We start from the raw sequence: 15,725 nt of genomic DNA on the forward strand, positions 1-15,725 counted from the left end.
TGAAAATTTGATGCATTAATTTAGCCACCCCCCCTAAAATCCATTTTATTAAAATGCTTTTTCACAATTCTTATTTATTTTTGCAATTATCTCATTCAATATTTGGTTATTTAATTCATTGCAAATTATAATTTAAAAAAATAATAATTGGTTGATTCATTATAATTAAATTCATTATTCATCATAAAAAAGAAAATGCACTTTTGTTTATGATGAAAACTATTTTATATAATTACTTTTTATTTATTTAAAAAATGGCCTTCATAATATCTAATCGATATTTATGCGTTATAGTGGTGTTCTCAAACCTTTTCCACCAAAAAACAAAAAAGACATCGTACCACCATAATGACCAACAAATGTTTGTCAAAAACAATGCAAAGGTTTTGTTCCTAAAAAGTGTATTTAATATTGTAAGCCACTGTAATATTATGCACAGTTTTGACATTAAACATCTAAATAAATCTTCAAAAACAAACAGTTCCTAAATATTAAATGCAAGCGTATTGTACTTAAAAGTTAAATACAACTGAACTCTCCTCTGGATAATAATAAATATCCTGGACTTGATTAAAAACAATTGAAGCCACTGTAATTGTAATTGTGCACAGTATGAACATTCAATATAGTAATTCTTTCATCTGGTACAGGTACCGCACTTTGCGAAGAACCGCTTTATATAAAGCAATCCGTGAAATCAAAATGTATTCTTTTTATATTATCAGCAAATATGGCCTTTGAGCACAAACGTTTGCCCAGTGTATATAAACTGACTGAAGTGACCAATAGTAAAGATAACAAAAAATGTCATTTTGTTTTATTTTGTTCTTAGTCATAATTTCTTTCCACAACTGTACAGTATAATAGAGCAAATACAGCATTGCACAGCTGAACGCAATGCTGCCATTTGGCCACGGGGTGGCAGTGTCATCCCAAGATACTTTGAAAAAGCAGCTTTCGATTTCCTTGACCTTTTTAGCATCGAAAGTCAACAATTGAAAGATGCTCTGTGATTGGGTACGTTTTTTTTTTTTTTGCGTCTATTTATTCATTTTTATTCGCCATGCTCGGTATTTTTATTGTTATTTAGCGTTGGATGTCATGTTTAATGAGGCGATACACTCGCGTAACATTCGTGGTATACTGATTTATCAGTTAGGGAAAACAATATGGCTGGATTTGGATTAAAAAGAAGCACAACTGTGGTTTAGACATACTTTTAAAAGCTTAGGATTGATTTAATTGTCGGCCAAATGTCTTTTTTTTTTTTTTTGCTTAATGTTGTGATTTGGAGATGAAAATCGACAGCTGGCTCTGATTAGGCTGTGGGAGGCTGAGCGGCTGCTGAGTGGCTGTCACACTTCCTGCTTGTGAAAGGCTGAGCGGCTGCTGATTGGCTGTCACCCTTCCTACTTGTAAAATGACTATTACATTGGAATTATTGATAAATTGAGATTTATATAAATATATATATTTTTTTTACTGTTGTTTGCAGTATGCTCTTTCTAAAACAATAACAATGACTATAGTTTTTGTCTAAAACTGTACAAGAAAGGTTAAAATCTTTCTTCCATTATGTATTTTCCATCCATTTTATGCTTGCGTTTGTGTTCCAATCCGTACGTGCGCGTTGGTGGTGTGACGTATATAACTAATTTGATGTGAGACAAACGTGTCATGTTGTTTTTCACGCAGGATGTTGAGCTTCACCGCGGCGCGAGGCGGCCTCAGCCTGCTGGCCGTGAGGAGGGCGTGTCTCCTGTACCGCCGCGCACACTTGGGCCCGCAGAGCCAGTATCGACCAATCAAGAAAGTGATGGTGGCTAACAGAGGTGAGAATGAAAATGTTTTGTTTCTGATGAGAGAGTTACCAGCACTCGTCTGTGTGGGCGGCTTCACAATCCACCTTGTTTTTTTTTTTTTTTTAGCCTCACAGAAGATTTTTAAACACTCAAAAGTGCAGTCTATTACGATTATTGCAGAAAGTCCAGTCATACTTAACGCACATTAGCGTTTTGCACTTCTACGCTTGAGGGTGGAAAAAAAATGTCCTAAAGGAGTTTTGCATATTACTGGCTATCATTTGTGCGATTAAATTAACATGGGTGGCTCTTTGCAATTTAATTCTTGGGATGAAAAATACGCAACATAAAACCGAAGACAAATTAGCCAATTTGGACTCATCAGAGCCGTTTAATTCTGGCAAAAGCTGCGGAAGAGCACGACTTCCCCTTATAATTTACCTTATCTGAACTTATCCTGTCTGGACCACACCCTGCAGACTGCAAAGATCCATGCCAGCCTTCCCTTCAAATCTCTATTAAACTGCTTTAATCTATCATTGTGATTCAGAATGGGTTTTGGTCTGCGACACACACACACACACACACACACACAGTCGAGCTTTCCGTCAGTGTCTGTCCTTCACTTTGTCGTGACATGATATCTCCACCACATTAGATCCCATTCATCACACTCCCCCCCCCCCCCCCCCCCCTTTGTGTTGCGAGTCGAAATTTGCGAGCTTCAGAAATGCTAACATGAATTGCGGGGGGGTGGGGGCGGAGAGGTTTTCCGTTCAAGTAAGACTTGCCACACGTCTCATTTGGTCCTCCAGGTGAGATCGCCATCCGTGTGTTCAGAGCCTGCACCGAGCTGGGGATTCGAACGGTGGCCGTCTACTCCGAGCAGGACACCGGACAGATGCACAGGTGGGCCACGATTCGTGCCGACGTCCAGATTTTCATTTTATTTCTCCTTCTCCACCGATGACGTTACAAAAGCACCAGACGACGTAGAAAACTACAAGTGAAAATCAAAAGCCCGATAAGTCGGCGAGGCTAATGCTAGCACACTATCCAATATATAACACGCGCGTACCTGCTTCTGTATCTTCCATATCGCACTTCTTACCCACAATTCTACAGTGCAACCTCAATCCGGACCAGGGTCATGTGACCACACAGCGTCCAAAATAAAATGTTGTCACAGCCGGGTTTTGAAATAGCAATTTATATAAACGATGAAATGCGTCTTAGTGACAGTGACACCGATAAAGCACAATTCTAAGATGTCGGATGCACGCGCGGAGTGAGTCCACGGCACGCTGCGCCGAGTCCCCGCAGCGGTCGCAACGACGAGGCGGGCCGGCAGCCAGACGTGTTGGCGAGCGGCTCGGCTGTCACTGCAGATTATTGATCACGACACACAATTCGAGGAAGCCTCTCAGTGGCTCTTTATGACGTGAGGAGGACATTATGTCAACATTACTAGCATTCAACCCAGCGCGTTTGCGCAAACAGTATTTAAATATCACCAACTGGCTTATTGTTTTGCTTAAATCTGAGCTATTCTGACTGAATACATGTTTTATTATTATTCTTATTTTTTTTTTGTCATTTCAGGCAAAAAGCAGACGAGGCTTACCTCATTGGGAAAGGTTTGCCGCCTGTCGCCGCCTACTTGGACATTCTCGACATCATCAAAGTAGCCAAGGTAGACTGTCAATATTTCGAAACAACCACAACTGAAACAAGTTGGTGCTGTATTTAAACGCAAAACAATTGAAATTAATGAAGCTGATCAGTTGTTAGGTGTCATCCTTTGTCAGCGCCGTGTTTTTCTTTTCTTTCCCTCAGGAGAACAACGTGGACGCCATCCATCCGGGCTACGGCTTCCTGTCCGAGCGCTCCGACTTCGCTCAGGCCTGCGCCGACGCCGACGTGATGTTCGTCGGACCGACCCCGGAAACGGTGCGCAAGATGGGGGACAAAGTGGAGGCCCGCGCCCTCGCCATCAGCGCCGGTACCGAAAGATGACGTCACCGACGACGCGTGTCCCAAATGGAGCGGCTTGTTTCGGTGTAACACATTCCTGGCGTTTGTTCAGGTGTACCCGTGGTGCCGGGAACCAACTCCCCTATCAGCAGTCTGCAGGAGGCGCACGTCTTCGCCCAGACATACGGCTTCCCCATCATCTTCAAAGCAGCCTACGGGGGCGGCGGCCGAGGCATGAGGGTGGTCCGGGAATACGAGGTGAGCCCCCTCCGCTCCCCCTCTGGACATATTTGCGCTTTATATTCATGGCATTTCGGTTTGGGGTGGAATAGCTGGGGTTTTATGGGCTGGCGGTTTATATCCGCAGCTGCCGCTCGCCTTCTGCGATGCGGCCCGTCGCCTGAAATTGCCTCTGGAGGTTCCTCAAGCGTGCGCGGCAGCTAAAACATTGCCATCAATTTTCTGCGTGCCTGGGGCGCAATTACCAGAATGTATCATAACACTTATCAACATATGCCTGATATTTCCCATATAAGTGATATTTACAGCAAAAACAACCCTGGCAAAATCCAAATGGAAGTCTGTATAGATGCAATGCCTTTGCTAATGCCTCGTTCCATGTTTTTCTCAAGTACCACCCATTTGTTTTTGCATCTTATGACAACTAATTGAGTCCCCCCCACCGGCCCCCCCTCAACCCTTGTTGGCGGTACAAGGCGCATTTTTGCATAACAAAGTCAATGCGGAGTGGCGCATTGTTTTCCCCTTCGTTCCCCATCCGAGCATCGCTTTAATGTGCTTGTGGCGTGTGGCTGTGCCTGAAATGTGGAACTCAAATGTTCAAATGACTTCCCGCGGGAGCATTGCCGCCCTCGAGCTGTCGCTGTACACGATTTCAAGAAAGAAAAACACCATAGACGGGCTAACGAACAGCATCAGTGTTGTGGTGTTCTAATCCTTTATTTTGAACATAAACGGCGGAGCAACACTTGTAGACAGATAATATAACAAGTCATATATTCTTTATCCTCTGTGAAGAATGACTAATATTAGTGCCGTACTGATGAGCTGCTAGAAATTGTGACGAGCTGTACATCCGTCAAGCCCCCAAAAAAATCTGTAATTTTTTTTGACATTCTATGAATGCATTTAAGATATGTTTTCATGCAGTATTTGTGTATATCTCAGGTACAGTTGTTATTTGCCGTTGTATATACCGTATACACATAAGTATATACTTGTACACTTCAAAAAACAACTGTACTTGATGGATGTTGCATTCACTGAACCCACCGTTTCTCAGTCGCTTAGAATGCGAATGACCATTTCCGCTGCCTGGCCGAATACTGTAAATTGTTATCTTGTTTATTGGACAAAAGTTTTTGTTGTTTTTGCTGTTTTCACTGATGACGCACGCCGCAGCCTTGACCGCCCGCTAGTTTCGCCTCCCTTTCGAGATGACAGCCCGGGGTCGGCTCGAGTAACCTCCCTCGAGGCGTGAGGCCACGTTGAGTCACGCCCCCCCACATCCCAAAGTCAGGTGGGGGGGGGGGCGACTCGATGGCCCGGCGAGATGTCGCAGACTGACAACACAGATTGAGTCATGCCCTTGACTCTGTGCGGCATTGTCTCCCCAAAGGACGTTTGGCGACAAATTCTCTGCCGAAGGAAGAAAAGAAAAAGGAAGTGACAAACTGCACGAAATTGGGCGAACATAGTGAAGCTTTTGAACTTAAACAAAAAAACAAAACAAAAAAATGAAACAACCAGTTGCCGAGTTGCACAAGTTGACATTGTTTACTGCGAAGAACCACAGTATAAAATGATGCAGCTGACTTTTTGCCTCCTGACTGATCGCGATGGATTTCCTTGCTCGCTTTCTTTTTTTATTCTTATTTTTTTTCCTTTCAGGAACTAGAGGAGAATTACCAGCGGGCCTACTCTGAAGCTCTGACGGCTTTCGGCAACGGCGCGCTGTTTGTGGAGAAGTTTATCGAAAAGCCGAGGCACATTGAAGTGCAGATCCTCGGTAAGGCCACTCGGCGACAAGCGTCTATTTTTGCTCGCCAGCCCAACAGGCCCCGCCTCTTAAAGGCACATGCATGCGGTATGCTGTCATTTATTAAATGAGAAAATCAAAAACAAGGATTTTACCCCAAATATATTTGGTGTTTTGGTACACATGATTCCCTCAATTGTTATTAATCGGGCTTTTTCTTCTTATTACTAAAATCAGAGACATAGAACCACCTGTTTGTTAATGTGTCATTATTATTATTATTATTATTATTTTACTTTGGAGTCGGGGAAAATGGTCTGTTTAAAAAGCCTTCGGCATGCTTTTCACACTGCGGATTGTGCGTGTGTGCAGGAGATAAATACAGCAATGTCATCCACCTGTACGAGAGAGACTGCTCCATTCAGCGGCGCCACCAAAAGGTGACTTTCCGACGCCGTCCACGCATTCCACCGCCGTCGAGCGCCTTGCGTCGGCGCTCGCCCTCGCCAGAAAGGTCTCGCCTTCCGGCGCGCCCGTTACGATAAAACATCATAATAGGCTTTTGTCTTGCGCTCAGCGTCTCATTAGGCGACATATTAATAATACTTGGGTTGATAATGACTCCGAAGATTACGGTGTATGCGTGTGCCGTAGTTGCCAAGAGGATAACGCGGCAATGAAAATGTCCTAATGCTCTTATCGGCGTCCGCAGCGCGAAAAGAATCCTCCGGCAAATCAACTCGGCTCTCCGAGTTATCGTGGCGTTATTGCTGACCTGCGCTGATCATTGATTCTCTCCCACTGGATCAGCTGTTATCCCATCACCTGATTGTTCAAACAAACGGACGTCTACCTCACCAGCAAGCGCCGTGCCATCGTATCATACAGCATTGCGTCACGCTCGCGTTGACTCGACTTGGGACGCCGATCGTATTTTTTGCGCCCGCTTGGAAAAACGACTACCCCTGCTGCTGCTGTTTGAGTTAATGTGACCTGATCTGCCTTTGCCCTAAATCTAAGATCTTTTTCCTCTCCCTCGCTCTCTCTCTTTCACATGAAGAGTCGCCTGTTGGAATAGATTTGGAATGCCGGAGTACTGATGGGATATTTTTAGTCCCTCTGTCTTAGAAGTGAAATTTAATACTTGGTGGGGAGGAGGAGGAAAAGATGAGATAAGAAGGCTAATTGCCTTCCTGCTGTTGTATTTAAATTTTTTTGTACAATTTTCTGTGATCAATTAGCTTGGCTCACAGCCTCAGGCCGATTGTTGCGTTTGCATAATACCTTTGAGGGTAGCTTTAAAAAAAAAAAAAATGTTGTGTGTTTATTCTGAGATGGGTTAAGCTCGTGACCAAACGGGGATTGATCTTTCTGCGCGGTCCGTGAGATGGTCGCTAACGGTGTGCTTGCTTTCCAGGTGGTAGAAATCGCGCCGGGTTTCCAACTGGACCCTCAGCTGAGAAACCGACTTCATTCGGACGCGGTCAACCTCGCCAAACTGGTAAGCGTTCTTACGCTATATCGCAATTCATCATACGTGCCCTCGCAACATCACTTTTTTGTTTTTGTTTTGTTTAGTTAAAGAAATCATCATTTATTGGCTTTTTACAGTATACTTTAATGCCCTCGAATCTGGGAAAGGAGAGCTACAGTCGGCAGTCACACGTCACCCCAACGTGCCCCGCCTCTTAAAGGGCTTTTTTTTTTTAAGCCTGTTTTTGCAGCGTGTCTAATGTTGTGTCCGAAAGCGTCCTCACTTTGTGTCAGCACTTTGCGTCGGTCACCCCAACGTCAGCTAGCTAAGCTTGTACTGAAAGCTGCTCCCTAGCAACGCTCAAGTTGGCCACCGAATTGTGTGTGTGTATGTGTGCGTGCGTCTGTGTGTACGCGTCATGCAAGGTGACAGGTTTGCCTGGTGCCAAACAAAACAATGAGATGCTTTGAAGTATTTTCTTCCAAAGCCTCTGAATGAATAAATTGCTCGTTTGTGTACGTGTTGGTTACGCATCGCAATTGTCGCCTTTTCATCGTAATCAGCATCTCATTGGGGAAGTGTTGACGCGCTCTTATGGATATCATCACCCTGCTATTGTGTGGCATGTATCGTCTCCTCGGCACGACGTCTCACACACAACGCGGACCCGATGGTGGCGACGGGCAGCTCTGATTGGTTGTTTTTGCTCGGGTACGTGGGTTCTTTAAAAATCAAGGGTTATGTTGACAGTTATAACGAATATGACAAAAAGTGTTTTTTTTTTTTTTGGGGGGGGGGTGGTGGAATGAAACTCCTTACATTTGAAAAAATATCTTCACTTACTTTACTGAAATATGACAACAGATTTGGAGAAGCAAGATATTCCCCATTATATGCCTTATAAGAGAATAAGAGAAGCCTAAAAACGAACAGCTTTAAAAAAAATGTCCATCAAATTTAACCAAACAATATGTACTCTTTTTTTTGTTATCATTAGCATCCTTTTGTTCCTCAATTACAATATTAGTAAATCTACAGGAACACATTTTGTTATTGAGCAGAAGTTGAGCTAACGCTAGTTAGCGTTTAAACAGCAACATTTTTTTTCTCCTTCTCCTCAGTACCAGCTCTATGTAAGTTAACAAAAAGGGAAAATGTTTTTTGTGCAGAGATTTTTTGACAAAATTGACAGTAAAAAAAATAATTTTTGCTTTTGCACTTCAGTATTTTTGTATTTTTAACCTTTCAGTACAGGAGTTGAATCCGTACTTCTACTTTTACCAGTACCTCGCTGCAGAATTATTCAGATGCTTCATTTCTCATTGCTAATCCCTTGCACACACGCATGCGTGCAATGTGTACATTCCGCTCTCTGTTGTCTGTAAGTTAGCTAACGCACCGTTTTGCATGCAAATGCTGGCAAATTCTCTCGCTGAAAGAACAGTGTGAAGTAATTTCATGCCTGCGTAGTTCCAGACATCGCAGATCGGCGCTGACAAAAGCATTATCGCGCACAAACATTTACACTGAGCGTCTGGAGACGCTTTCAGCGGGCAGGAAACGTGAAGTGCATTTTGTGCTGACTGGCATTTGATGACACATTAGTCACTCTTTTGCTTCTTCTCCGAAACATTTTGATAATCATCTTCTCAGCAGGGTTCGGGTGGCTTCACTTTGTGGATGGACTAAATGTTGTTTCGTTGACAGTTCCTCCAGGTTCACCTTAACTTGGCGCTCTTGCACGCTTTAAACCCATTTAAACTGATTAAAACACTTTTGAAGTAATCCTGAGTGCCTGTTGTCACTGTCTCACCCACACAGTTCTTCAAATATGAGGCATAGCTTGCTTGCTTTAAGCTGTTTATTTGTCACCCCAAGTCGAAGTTGACTTGGAGTAAACCACACCAAGCGCCTAATCCGCCATTGAATGCAAAACGCATGCAAACGAGCGCCTGCCCGCGCGCAGGAAATGAAATGCGGAGAGTGTTGTTGTGTTGACACCGAGCGCTTTGTATGTATAATACATACATCACATAAACATAATTAGGACGCACAGACATCCATCATGTTGACTTATTTTTTTTTTTTTTTTTTTCCCTCTCCCCCCCCCCCCCCTCCTCTCACCACACACGACCGACTGCGTTATGAAGGCGAAAACGTAATTTGTTTATTTTTTTTTTCTCATTTTATGTCTTATATCAGCCCGGATAATAATAATTCTATTAGTAGACGCTTGCGCTCACGTGGTGCTCGGTGATCACTCGGTGGCTTTATTCCCTCCATTTTCTCGTCATTTGTCAGACGAGCCGCTCATTCCGCTCCCATGAAGTGCTGACGGCGCAGAGCGGGGATCTGGGCCAGCGAGTGAGCCGTTGGGAGCGAGACAGACGAGCATGGAATCAGGCTGCGAGAGAGAGCGTTTTTACACCAAGATCTCAAATAGCGGGTGCTAAATTGCGTGATTGCACGCCGTTGGTGCGCCTTTGACGCAGACTGGCTTACGGTTTTGGCCCTTAATTAACGCGCAATGCTATGCATCAAACCCGAGACCGATTATACTGGCTGACTTTCAGACGCACAGGTTTGACGAATCACTTTGTGCCTCCTCAATTCATCTATTTGCATTTGCTCCTCCCTCAACGTACAAAATGTGCTGCGTGGCAATTTACAATCCCGGTTTCCCCCCAAAAGACGCGCGCTTTTTCCACGGTAACCTTTAAAGGGTCTGCTCGCCTCTTCCTTCCTCTTTCAGCACACTGAATGTTATGGTTCCACTCCCCCCCTCCTCCCCCCCCCCCCCCCAATTAATTGATAGTTAACATCCACTTTTATGAGCCCACAAGTTGCACTTGGCCTATATAGTACACATAAATATGGATGAGATTTCAGCGACTGCAACCACTGAAGACAGCTCCCCTCGTTCTCTTTCTCATCTTCGGATCCACTTTACGGCTTCATCGCGGCCCTCTTGTAAAAGATCCATCTTCTCCATTCTCCATTTGCTGAATAATGAGTACAGCAGTACCTCCGCGTACGCGTGACCTGATTTACGCTAGCTGTGGCGGCGACGAACCTTCCGATAAGCAGCAGCTCGACACCTAATGAACAACTCATAAAAGCGACCACGCTTGTTTCGAGTGGTTAATTGCCACTCGCACTTGAAGTTGACTTTAAAACTCAACATAAAACAAAGAACTACGTATTGTGTATTGAGATGAATGCTAACACATAACGCAAAACGTTTTAGATGGGCTAATGAAACTATCATTGATGTTCCGGTTGTGTAAATTCATATCTCAAGGCAACACTGTATTCTTTATCATCTTCATCAACGACGTGCGTAGTAAAGTGTCGTATTATACTGCCCCCTGGTGGCCCAGGTGCACACACTAAAAGGACCAGCACAATGCCCATTGAATTATCATGATGCAGGTTAATGTTTAATTCTTTGAGGGTCTGTTTTTATAAAGTACAATAATGTAGAGTGATTTTTTTTTTTTTTTTTTGTAATTTTTTTTATGAAACTCTGTATTATGGTCCAAAGCCTCTCCTTTGTCTTCTTTCAGCCATGTCCATGCGTTGCTCCCTTACCATCTGTCCACGCGCGACCTTTTAAACTCGTAGTCACATTTGGGGCTCTTTTTAAAAAAATTATATTTCACGGAGAGGTAGCAGCGAGGAGACTATTTGCTGCCTTTGCGGTTATTTTTGGACCTGTCAACATGGGCGTGCAGCTCGAAAGGTGCGGAAAAGTTTGAAAGAGGGAAGATGTATTGGTGAAGGCGCACGTCTGCGCCACGCACACTTATATATCAGCTATGAACCAGATGAGAATTGTGTTTCCCCAAATCCGAGCGGGAATTGGATAAGATGAAGGCGAATCCTCAAATCTCGAAGGAGAAAGACAGACAACTTTTTTTTTTTTTTTTGAAGTTGCTCCCGTCTCACCTCCAAATTGGAAATGAAAAGGAAGCGACACAGCGGCAGCTTGCCGGTTGACGCCGTTTCCTGCCCAAGCGTGAGCAAATGAAAGGCATGAGCGACCAGGAAAAGGCTTCGTGGCCTCACGGCTTGGTTGGCTTGATTGTGTCTGGAAAAGGTGTCATTCTGGTCTTATGTCGTCTCCCTGGGGATTTGGAAAGAAGCTTTTTAAATTTGCTGCAAGTTAGTCCAGTTTCCTCCACAGAGTAACACAGCATTATTCAAAGAAAAAGGCTGCATTCTTTCGGTTTAACTACATGATGCACGGCCTCATCTGACACACTTGAAAAATTCATTGTCACCTTGCAAAACAAGTGCGCTAAAAATAAAACGTGAGGGTAGAATAGTCCTTGAGAGAATTGACTGTACCCTGAATGATTCAACTCCAAAATATGCAAACACAAAAGCGTAAAATCGAGGACGTGCGGGGCAAACGGGGACAAACTCTCCTGTTCTCGTAAGAATTTAGTCAGACATCAGAGGAATGGTTTTGGGTTGCTTTCTCAATGTTTGCCTTTTGAGTAATGCGCGCTATTAGACGAACACGCCCGAACTCCGTTGAAATGACGACAATATGTCGCCTTCTCAATGTCAAATGTAGTGCTGCTCGTCCACAATGTTTGTGGACTCTCATACTGCTGGAAAAATAATCGTCATTCAATGAATTCATTAGAATCCCTCAAGGGGAAATTCGATTTTTCAGAGTCATATGCATGGACTGTGTTGACGTTTGGGGCATTTTTGTGACCATGCAACTTTAACACCGAAGTTTTCTATTCATATTCTGTGTCTCAGTTTGAGAAAAGAAAAAAAAAAAATCCCAAATGTTTCATGTGGTGTTCCCTGTCCCGACTACTAAACTAGGCCGCAGGATTCGGGTTTGCACTTAGTACCTCTCTCTGTCCTTGGTGTTCAAAGACCGGAGAGATTGTTATGCTTGGCGCCGCCTCTCTCCTGTTAGGATTCCTCGCCTATATGTCCTTGCGGGGAGTGCTGAGAGAACTTGCTCGGAAGCACGAGGAGATGCATGTGTGTGTGGGATGGTGGGGCGGGGTGGGGGGGATGGGGGTGATGGCGATACTGCTGGGCTCACAAGATTCAGGCCGGCGCTGGAAGTCAGAAAATGGCGACGGCACAGAAGAAAAACAATGTTGTGAGCGCCTCGCAAAAGCGCCTGCCTGGATATTCGCCGTCAGGCGGCTGTAAACAAGCGATCGGCGGGAACGCCTGCAGACATAGATGCGCGTTCTCCGTACGAAATTGGAAATAAAACACGTAGACGAAACTATTCGGCCACGTGATCGCGGCACCTACAGGAAGCTAAAACAACTGGTACGACTTTGTAGGCACGCGTTGGAGTGCCACACCGGTTTTTGCTCTTACGACCCAATCAGAGGATGGAAAAATGATGACATCATAGCCTTGTTAGGCTGAATTTGAATTTGAATCTGATTGGTTAAAGAAATTGTCCCACTGCTAATATTGTTGCCGTTACATAGCCAGCACTTTTGATTGTGAAGGCGCCTGGGCGGATTAGATGGACATGGCAACACACAGAGGCTGAAATCTGATTGGTTAAAAAAAACAAACATCCACGTAAACATACTGGATGCAGTGCAGCTAAGAGAAATGCTACCAAAGGAAAAGAATAGACTATTGGGAATAACTGAACACAATCCCATGAAGCAAATATTGGAATTTAGGGTGTAAATGTGCTTTTATCTCTCTGGGGGATTTGAGTTGTTCTTTTGTGGTGTGGTCAAACGTGCATGTTTTGAGAGGGGGAGGAAAAGAGTGTTTTATGCCACTTGTTCTTCCCTGCCTCTTGATGCTAAATGAGTCCACTCAACATTTCACCACAATGGCAGGATAAATTGATGTGATGTGGTGTTTTGGGCTTGTGGAGGGAGGGAAAAAAAAAAAAAAAAAAAAAAAAAACATGGAGTGCGCTCCTTGAATTAGAATTTTTGACACATCCTCTTCAAATATTGCAAATGGTTTTTGAGGTTGAAGTGCTCGTAGAGAGAGGAGAGAGAGAGAGAGAGAGAGAGAGAGAGAAAGAGAGAGAGAGAGAGAGAGAGAGAAGTTATTTTCCAAGTGCTCTGCTTTTCCCTCATCCCGCCGTCACGCTTCGTGGAACCAAGTGGAGGGGCGGGGCTTCTTTCATTGCTGTTTGTTTGTTAGTTCGTAGTATGATGCAAAACAAAACAACAACAAAAACTTTGAAGAATCCATCCCAGCCAGGCTATCAATTTATTATTCTGCTGTATTTCATATGCTGTTTATTTATTGATTTATTTCTTTTCATTTCTGACAGCGCTAAGCAATTTGCTTGCTGTTTTTTTTATTTCTAGATTCATATTTTGACGGCAATTTTCATGCGGTGCTGAGATCGACACGATAGGTACGACCAGCTGGAGAAGTTTAATTGGAAACTGAAGCTTACACTGAAAGCTTGAAACAAGTACCAAAATGGCGCCTTGAGAAACAAGTGACTTGACTTGCGTGTGTTTTTGAGATATTGATGTTTTAATGTATGTTTATTTTTTTCGCTGTGACTTGCGAGCAGAGATTTGAGATACAGTTTGGCAGATAGTGAAGAATTTGTCAAACAAAAGATGTTTCAAGCTTTACTTACAAATGAAAAGTGTCTGACTTACATGCAGCCCTGTCCCGGATTGTATGTTTTTGTGCCTGCCGAGTTTAATGAAGTTGAATCTATCAGTACAAAGTAAATAGGTCAACTTTCCTGCAGCGGGGGATTCTACGCTTTAGATTTAAAAACATTTTTTTAACCACATTTGTTGTTTTGTTGACTTGAAACTGAACACTGACAATAGCAGCAGTGACAAAACTAATCGCACTGTGGACTTAAGTAATGATTAAACTCTCCTGATATTTACAAATAGGCAACATGGAGTCAAGCATTTCTTTATTTTTTGTTTTGTTTTTCCCGCAGGTGGGCTACGAGAACGCAGGGACGGTGGAGTTCTTGGTGGACAAACACGGCAAACACTACTTCATTGAAGTCAACTCCCGGCTTCAGGTGGAGCACACGGTGACGGAGGAAATCACGGAGTGAGTATAGTAGGATGGAGGAAAGTCTTTTAAAGTGAATAGTGGAGTATTCGTTGGTTAATTGGCTTTCTTAGCCTGTTGTCTCAGCTTCATTTAACTCCTCCGCTCCCAATTGTGCTGATGATCGGAGATGAGACGAAGCCAAGAAAGCCATTGGAAAAAGAAAGGAAAATGGAAAAAAAAAAGAAAAGTAAATATCAACTGTGCATGTACTGTGTGTGATGAGGCCCATCATTCAATCTTCGCCTCCTTCACGAGCCTTCTCGTCTCATGTCTGCTTTTTTAAGAAAACAACATCGAACAATGACAACATCGGCAGGGGAGGAGCCCTCACTCAACTAACATTTAGTCCACACGTACATCAGTATGCGCCATACTAAGTTATTTTTTTTTTAATACAAAATCAGGACTTAGGAGTTAAAACGTAGCTGAGCCATTTTTTAATAAAGAAAAACGCATGCAGCGGCAGAATTTGGCAAAAAGTGTTTGTTAAATTTGTGCTTGAAGCCCATTAGTCTTCAGGCTTTCCCCAAGGCTGCACTATCAAACTCTCTGTGTGGTACGACTGAACTTCACATGCTCAAAAGTACAAGACTCCCTTTTGCGGTCTATTCCTGGATCCCACTTCACCCACCGATCCCTTTCCTCATTTCAACTACCTCCTCTCCAAACGGGCAGAGATTAAAAAAAAACGAACAAAACCAGCTCCCTCCCCGGGCTGCAGGTGGGCTTGATGAGCCCCTAAAATCCTCCTTGAAAGCCCCTTCAGTCAGTGTTTGATCAACAAAGCCGCGCCGCATTTGCCGGAGATTACATCTGCCAGTTTTGCCGGCTTCCTGACAAGCGGGCGTGGCGGATGCGTGCCCTCGTCGAGGGTTGCCGCTGGTCCTCTTCTACATCAGCCTTCCGGAGAGAAGATCTTTCAACCGACCTCGTTTTAGCCCAGTTGGCCGGCCCGATCGGCGGTCGGCCGACGTCGCCGCCCCTCTCGCCGTCATCGCGCTTCTCACATTTGACGCCATCGTTTGGCCCGCTCCTCTAGATCCTCCGACAGATCCCACACGGGCTGTGTGTGCTCTTTCTCCTGGCAACACCCAACAACAAACAGAAGCAAATTAACATCTCGGTCAAATTGACAGCACGTTGGGGAGGAGTGAGGAAAATCTGCATGAAGAAATGTAATGAATTCACTGAGATGGGCACGGGAGTGACTGCAGTCAATGCGAATCAACTGTAATTCTGCAGCGCCCTAATCTGTATGTAGGGCATTTAACTGAGCTGTGTTCGGGCATGATGATGATCATCATCATGCTGCTCATGCGTGCGCAAGTTGAAAGCGATTAAATGTCAACTTTGAATCGGCTTGAAGTGCTTTGTATTGACACGCTTTATTGATGGCCTTCACATCGAGTCGGCG

At 44.1% G+C, this 15,725-nt stretch overlaps 1 protein-coding gene across 4 annotated transcripts in view; it reads left to right on the forward strand.

The window, feature by feature from the left end:
• LOC133472427 (pyruvate carboxylase, mitochondrial-like) overlaps positions 1–15,725 on the forward strand; it is a 99,876-nt gene that overhangs the window by 2,591 nt on the left and 81,560 nt on the right. For all 4 annotated transcript variants that reach the window (XR_009786706.1, XR_009786707.1, XR_009786708.1 and 1 more), the window contains exons 2-10: positions 1,696–1,832; positions 2,618–2,711; positions 3,405–3,495; positions 3,639–3,804; positions 3,889–4,034; positions 5,688–5,805; positions 6,148–6,215; positions 7,193–7,276; positions 14,190–14,308. Coding sequence is in view for 1 of the 4 variants with exons in the window: in XM_061763172.1 (XP_061619156.1) it covers positions 1,696–1,832; positions 2,618–2,711; positions 3,405–3,495; positions 3,639–3,804; positions 3,889–4,034; positions 5,688–5,805; positions 6,148–6,215; positions 7,193–7,276; positions 14,190–14,308 (1,023 nt within the window). In the remaining 3 variants the exon portion in view is untranslated. The remainder of the gene's footprint in view (positions 1–1,695; positions 1,833–2,617; positions 2,712–3,404; positions 3,496–3,638; positions 3,805–3,888; positions 4,035–5,687; positions 5,806–6,147; positions 6,216–7,192; positions 7,277–14,189; positions 14,309–15,725) is intronic.

This window comes from Phyllopteryx taeniolatus, chromosome 23 (assembly GCF_024500385.1).
Source record: "Phyllopteryx taeniolatus isolate TA_2022b chromosome 23, UOR_Ptae_1.2, whole genome shotgun sequence".
NCBI classification, from domain to species: domain Eukaryota; kingdom Metazoa; phylum Chordata; class Actinopteri; order Syngnathiformes; family Syngnathidae; genus Phyllopteryx; species Phyllopteryx taeniolatus.